This window comes from Neopsephotus bourkii, unplaced genomic scaffold, assembly GCF_033783945.1.
Source record: "Neopsephotus bourkii isolate Nb327-2 ecotype Australia unplaced genomic scaffold, CSIRO-AGI_Nbou_v1 NB_838, whole genome shotgun sequence".
Lineage (NCBI taxonomy): Eukaryota > Metazoa > Chordata > Aves > Psittaciformes > Psittacidae > Neopsephotus > Neopsephotus bourkii.
In genome coordinates this window covers 993,130-1,000,478 of record NW_026901334.1, presented here as the reverse complement: position 1 = coordinate 1,000,478, position 7,349 = coordinate 993,130, and the positions used below count along the sequence as shown (strand labels likewise).

The 7,349-nt window shown below is 51.5% G+C and overlaps 1 protein-coding gene across 1 annotated transcript; it reads left to right on the top strand.

The window, feature by feature from the left end:
• The first annotated feature begins 5,680 nt into the window (after window positions 1-5,680).
• Window positions 5,681-6,967, top strand: LOC133213692 (E3 ubiquitin-protein ligase RNF13-like). The gene is given in 2 exon segments (XM_061356116.1): window positions 5,681-6,201; window positions 6,204-6,967. Coding segments are annotated over 2 exon segments (1,008 nt in total). The 5' UTR covers window positions 5,681-5,915; the 3' UTR covers window positions 6,926-6,967.
• Window positions 6,968-7,349: the final 382 nt, after the last annotated feature.

Sequence of the window (7,349 nt, the reverse complement as noted above, 5' to 3'; positions counted from 1 at the left end):
CAGCAGCACTCGCAGGGAAGCTTCCAGAAGGCAGCGGCCGGGGCTGCCACAGGAGCCACAGGAGCTGAGGGACCCCAGCCCTGTCCCTGCTGCCACCGCCATGGGGCACCCCCTCCTGTCCCCTTTCTGCATGGCCACCGTGGTGCTGTGCCTGCAGCGGGCTGCCGGCGGCCATGCCAACAGCACCAGGCCGGGCGGCCGAGCTCCGGCTGCATGCCTGGGCCTGCCCCTCACTGAGGGCACCACGGCGGCCATCACCCCCCTGGGCCTTGCCTCCTGGGCCCTCAGCCCCCAGCACCACAGGGCCGAAGCTCCCCCTGCTCCGCGAGGGGGACACAAGGTCACCACCAACACAGTGGGACCTGGGGACGTGGCACCAGGGAATGGGGAGGAGAAGGAAGCGTCCGTGGTGGCCTTCATCATGGAGGTGAACGCGAGGCTTCGGAGGAAGGCCTGCCAGGCTGAGCAAGGGGCCGCCGTCCTCCTGGATGAGCACTGCTCCTGGAATGACACTGCATGGAGCTTCAGCTACCGTGCCTGCAGGTGCCTTGCCCACAGTGCACACCTCCTTTACTACGCTCTGGTCCTGCCCCTGTACAGGGTCACCAGCATCCTGGTCACCATGACAACCGCCATCCAGCTCCTCACAAGATGCATGAAGAGCTACCAAAGCTGGAGGCAGAGCGAGGAGGAGTGGCCAGGCTCTGCCCCCAGCATGGGGTGGGATGGTGCCAGCTACACCGACTGTGCCATCTGCCTGCAGGCCTACGAGCCCGGGGGGGCACTGAAGCTGTTGTCCTGCTCGCACGCCTACCATGGCCGGTGCATCGACCTGTGGCACTGCACCCAGGCCAGCAGCAAGAGCTGCCCGCTCTGCCTGCGCAGCGTCACCACGGTGGCCTTGATCCACCTGGGAGTACACAACAACGAGCAGGAGTAACCTGCTCAGCCAAGCTCCCTTGTGGATAAAGACCCCCCCTTCCCCATACACAGCTCTGCCTTCCACTCTTCCTACAAATTCACGCTCCAGTCAGTGCCTCTCGGGAAGCGCGAGCTCTGCACAGGATTAAAAACCCCATATGGATGTGTAGGAGTGAGGAAATGCAGCCTGGAAGGACAAGTGGAACACCGAAGACACATCCTTGGCTCTGCCCAGCGTGGGGAGGTGATCGCACACAGGTCTGCTCCACGCTGGAAGATGTGAGGGCCGCGACCACAGGACAGAAGCAGCATTAGCTCTCGGGTGGCTTGTCCTGAGGTTCCTCCTTTTACTCTGCTTCTGAAGCTCTCCCTTCCTAAAGCCTGCACAGACAGGTTTATTCCAACGGAGCCAATTGCCGCAGTTACCAGCTCATTTTTACCACAAACCCCTGGTTAATGAAACAAGCCCTGTTCCTTACTTGCCTTTCTTTTGCATTCAGTTAGTTGAAAAGAACAAAAAAACCTGCTCAATTGAGATGTTGTTTTTGCTTTATGTCCAAGGTTTGCAGGGCGCTTTGCCAAAGCTGGGAACAGCAAGGTATTATTTCTAGCACCAGTATCTAATAAAGAAGTGTTCCTCCATTGCAAGGCAAACGGCTGGAACTGGAATCCATTTCCATACATAGGTACTAAGTTGCAGTGGCCCACATTTGCTCAACTGCTTTTTTTAATTGTGGGCGTTAGCAGATTATGGGTACTTTTGCAGCAGGTCCACAAAGCACTGCTTTATAATCTGCTGTATGCATCAGGGCCCAGATTATCATGCTTGTACTTGGTAATAACAGAGAGATTGCCTGGACCCCAGGGAAATCCAGGAGAGGCACCTGGTAGAGCGCAGGAACACGTGGTACAGGGGCACGTGTAGGGTATGCTGGACACAGCAGGGCTTGCAGAACTCCCCCAGACCTGCTCCCCATCCCCTTTCCATGGTGGGAAACAGCAAGGAACAAACCCTCTTCACACACGCACACATCTCCATTTCTCACCTACCCAGCACACATTCTGAGTGGCGACTCTGATTCTTTCAGCTCTCTCTCCTGTACAGACGCAGGTCACCCTTTCCTTTCATCCTAGATGAAAGGACGTGGTTACATGCACCAGTTTCTAAACCAGCTCCAAGCAAAGAACATCATTAACAACAAGGTGCAGGTCTGCCTCCCAGTCAGCTCGCTGCGGAGCTGGGGACCTGCTCAGTCAGCAGCAGGGGGGAAGCGTGTCCCACATCTCTTTCCTTTCAGAGCAACTGGGAGCACTGGAAGCACAAAGGCTTGCACTGGAAGGTCACTAGATGGCCCCAGATCTTCCTTCACAGCAAATCCCCAGTATTTCAGCTCCAGGAGCCTGGTCTGCCCTAAACCTACAGCATGACCCCAAAGGAGCAGTGTGCCCTGATAAGAAAGGCACTGAGCTAGAACCAGGGATGCCTGCCAAGATGTCTTGAGCAAAGCACTTAACTCCCTGATGGCTTTTTCTGCTCCTGGCCTTTAGCTATCGGGGGCAGGTAGAGCCTGTTGTGAGGCTGTGCAATGCTACTGCCCACGGACCCGAGACACTGACCTAACACAGATAAAGGACGAGAAGTCTGATTGTGTACAAACCCACATCATCCCACTGCCAGGCTGCTCTTTTCATGCTGCATAAACCTCAGAGGGAAAAATGCACCCAAACATCCAGACTTATCCCCTAGGTTACATCAATGCTGAATCTGGGGCCTGGGATGCTTGTTTTCTTGGAGTTGTAATGATGTCCACATAAGTCAGTTGCCTCTGCATCTCTGTTACAGTTTAAGCTGTTTGGGCAGGACCAGAGTTCAACTCTGTTGGTGATTTTGTGGGTCTAAATCAGCATCAAATTCCTTTGGATTGAGCAGATACCTCTGTGCAGTGCAAGCAAAAGGAAGAGCTGGCTTTATATCCTAGCTCCTGCACTAAGTGACAGCCCCAAAGAAGAAATAAAGGAACACGGGGACTTTGGGAGCAGTGGGGTAAGTGATCAGTTAATAGAGGTAAATGGTCTTTTCCTTTCTTCTAGCCTGGATCATTGTTCAAGTGGTAAAATGGGACCCGTTCCCTGTAATTGCTCTGCTCTTGCACACAACTGCTGTCTCCCACGTGTAGCTTGTTGACATTTAAATAAATTGCAATTATTCCAACAAAGTAGATTGCAGGAGCTCCAGAGAAAACGGGTCAAGAATACGTCCAGGAGCATCTGCAATGTATTTAACACATGAATATAACAGGGGTAGGGCAGGATGAGAAGAAAAGTATGGTGCTGGCTATGATGAACGCAGCATGGGGCTGGAGGCAGCCTGGCACAGCCCCACACCACAGTGTGATGCTTGGCTTAACCTCCGCCAGCAGGAGCCAAAGCCTCCAGGAGACAGCAGACAGAGGCAGACAGCAGGGATGCGAACAGAAAGCACAGAAGGAACCAGAGTGTGGTTTATTGGTGGACAGGGCACCACTTTGGCTCTTTGAGCACAGACCATCCTGGCCAAAGTCCTTTTTCAACCCTCCTTTCTGCAGAAGCATTCAGGGATTTCAAAGGAGGCTGTGGTTTTCCCTCTCACACTGCCTGTGGGTGGGATACAGGCACCCTGCTGCCCATCCTGATTGTAGCTTTCCCTCTTTCCTCACTCCCCAAAGCCTTCTCTGTGCCCCATTTCTCTCTTTCTTACCCTCCAACCTCTCTTGAAGAGGATTTGTCTTTTTCCCCACATCTCTGAGTTACTGCTGGGAGTTACTGAGATCCAGGTTGAAGCCAGGAGGCTGCTCACTCCTGCCTCGCTGATTCTAGGGCATAAGAGGTGGTGCTGGAGCAGCCAGGAGCTAACAGCATGCAGGATACACAGGGGATTGATCATTCCTTCATCCCACATCTGTCACAGCTCACACAGACACATGGATCTTCACCCAGCCCTACCCCTATGCAAGCAGCAGGTCACTGACAGTCCATAAAGCTTTGATTTAGAGGCAGAAATACAGCATTGAGTGCAAGTAAGGAGGCAAAGATTTGAAAGAACACTAGGATGATGGATGCCATCACAAAAAGGATGAAGACCAGCAAAGAATCATAGAATAGTTAGGGTTGGAAAGGACCTTAAGATCATCAAGTTCCAACCCCCCTGCCATGGGCAGGGACACCTCACACCAAACCATCTCACCCAAGGCCTCATCCAACCTGGCCTTGAACACTGCTAGGGATGGAGCATTCACAACCTCCCTGGGCAACCCATTCCAGTGCGTCAGCACCCTAACAGGAAAGAATTTCCTCCTTATATCCAATCTAAACTTCCCCATGCACCCTCCAAAGGCCTCCCAGCGCTCCTCCATTTTCTTCCTCTCCCATTTTACTCGAAACCATTTGGCTTCTCAAACCTTTCCCTTGTTTTGTTTTTAAATGCATCAAAATGTCTCCCTGCAAGTGTAAAACTCTTTAGATGATGGGGGAATAAAATCGATTTGAAACCACAGCTGCTGGGAGTCTCTGGCGCACACACACGCTGTCTGCTGACATTTTCTGTAGCTCTTTTCCCAGTGAAATCTGTCTCAAGCAGAGCCCAAGGGGGCGAGTAACAAATCAGTTGCCTGGTACCCGAGTGATTTTTTAACTCTAGGTCCAACACGACTGCACTGGAAACCACAGGGCTACTCTCAAGTGGATCATTAAACAAAAAGGGCTGTTTGTTACAGGGTACAGCTTTTGGGGGATTTGTGGTCCCGAACTGACTTGGGTTCATTGCATATTCATACTTAGTTTGCTCCAACAACCAAGAGAGTTGCTGCATTCCCATCAGGCTGGCGCTCCTCTGGGCACTGAGCAGTCGCCATATGAGTTGGGAATTGCCTGAGAGATAGGAGCTCCTGCTGTCAAACTCTGGGAGAGAGGGACAACACTTGTGCCTTATGCTTTCCACCCCTTTTTCAGCTTCCTCACCATAACCACAACTTCAAAATCAGTTTTTCCTGCTAGAAGCTGAAGTCTGTATTTTTCCAGCCATTTGATTTACAGCACTGAGGTTTGAAAGTCCATAAGGTAAAAAGCCCCAAGGTTGATGCCTTCCAAGCTCATCCACTGCTCTCTTTCACTGGGGTAGGAGTCCAACAAGCTCAGCCCCAGCAAGACCCAAGTGTATCAGGTGCTTCAAGTCCAGCTGCTCACTCAGGGGCCTTGAAGGTGGAGCTGCTCAGTTTAGGTAATGGCAAAATGAGGCCACACAGCAAAAAGAGACTTCCAGCTTCTGCCAGCTGCCAGTTTGACTGACAGACACCGATTGACTCCCTGCAAATGACAGACCCCTTCTATCCTAAGCCATTTATTTGCCTCCTTTTTGGTTCAAAGATCAAAATTTTAAGGAAAAAAAGCACGTCCACCAGACCAATCCAAGCTGCCACATCACCCCTCCCCAGCACAGATGGAGGCTAACAGCTCCTTCCCACTCTGCCTGGTTTCCCAGGAATTGCTTTGGCCGCCAGCATGAAGGATTCCAGTCTGTGGTGGGCACATAGCTGATGGGGAGGCTCATTTACCCTGCCTGTACAGCACCAGCAAAATGAGATGGGCATCCTACTGGTACCCAGATGGGGATGAAACTACAAACTTCATGCATGGAGCAGACCAAAAAGAAAAGGAAGAAGCTTAAGTAGGTTGATGGCAATGTTATGTGACCCAGCCTTGGGAAACACTCACTGGCTGATGCCACAGATCTGCAGAGGTGATGTAAGGGTGTTGCTTGGCAGCTGGAGACAGCAAAAGAGAAGTTCTATCCTGGGAACCTCTGAGCCTACAGAAACCTCTAAGGCAGAAACAGGCTGTGATCTCCATCCTGCTGGGGCTCCAAGTGATAAAACCCCAGTGGGATAGTGCTTCTGGGACTGGCTGCTACCCTTCTGCTTTGGGACCAGCCTGGAAATCTGTATTCAGCTGCATTCAGCATGAATCTTTGGCTCCAACTTCTTCCTTTTGTGGTCACTGCTGCCTTTTGCAATGTTACCCTTGCAGAGATCTTTGCTTACGTGGCTTATAATGACAGCTCCAAGTGCGTTGCTTATAAAGCCCTCCCTGCATGCTTTGGGCCACGACTCCCAGCAGAAGGGCTGACAGGGCATTTGGTAAGAGTGATACCACCAAATGCCTGTCATGCAATAGAGAATCCTCCAGCATCAAGGCAGGCCTCCGAGACACATATTGCACTCATAGGGGGGTATGGCTGCTCTTTCATCATGCCCAGCAGGCTGGATACCAAACTGCTGTTGTGTACAACGTGGATACAGAGGAAATGGCTACCATGATGGCTGATGACCAAGGAATCCAGGAGCTGACTGAGATACCATCACTCTCTACTGGACAACCAGTGTCCCTCCACTTGCAAAGGGCTCTGCAGTGTGTAAAAGGGGCATACGTCAGACTTCTACCACCCAGACTCTATTTGAGTGCTTGTCAAGAAAACGCCAAAATGCTGGAGAAAACTCTCACCATGAAGGATTGCAGAGACCTATTCTACATCACTCTTGCCAATGCCTTAATTATAGTTGGCTTCATCTGGTACAAGAGGGCTCACGGGACAAAGCTGCACACATACAAGAAGGGAGACAAACATGAGACCCGTGTGATCTGCATGGCAGAGTACAGAGAAGGGGACCACCTGAAGATCCTGTCCTGCTCTCATGCTTACCATAGTGTCTGCATTGACACTTGGTTCCACACCCTCTCTGGGAAGAAGACATGTTCCTTCTGCAAGCAACTAGTGAATACCTGTGGGCAAGGTGACCTCCTGCCTGAGCAGGCTGGTGAAGATGTCAATGAAGAGGAAAGGGACCATGAAGATGATGCATTCAATGAAGAGGAATGGGACCATGAGGATGAATATGCTGAAAAGGAGAAAGACGATGCAAGCTCAGTGGAAGGGGAAAGGTTTGATGTACCGGAGAACAGCATCACTTGAGCTGTGACAGGGATAAGTTATCATTAAACCAAAGGAAAGCTCCCCTGTGCTTTCCTTCAGCTCTTGCTCCAGGCTAGCTTTCATTGGGAAGCTATTAGCACTCTAGTTTTAGCTCCCCTCCCCTGGATCCTACAGTGAGAGCATCTAGAAATCCCAGGTGAGACCTGTCCCATGTGTTGCAGCCAGCAGGAACCATTTCCTAACCTAAGAAGTAGAGAGGGGGGAAAATGGGGTACTAAGGCATAAATATGAACCAACTTTGCCCTCTCATCAGCCATGAAAACAGAGCCCACAACCCCCCAGCACCTCATCACCCTGTGCACTGACACACACTATCCCCAAGCAGCAGAGTACCTTAGCACAGCCCACTGCAGGGGACAGCATGGCCTTTAACTACACTGGCAGGAAAAGTGAGCTGCAAATA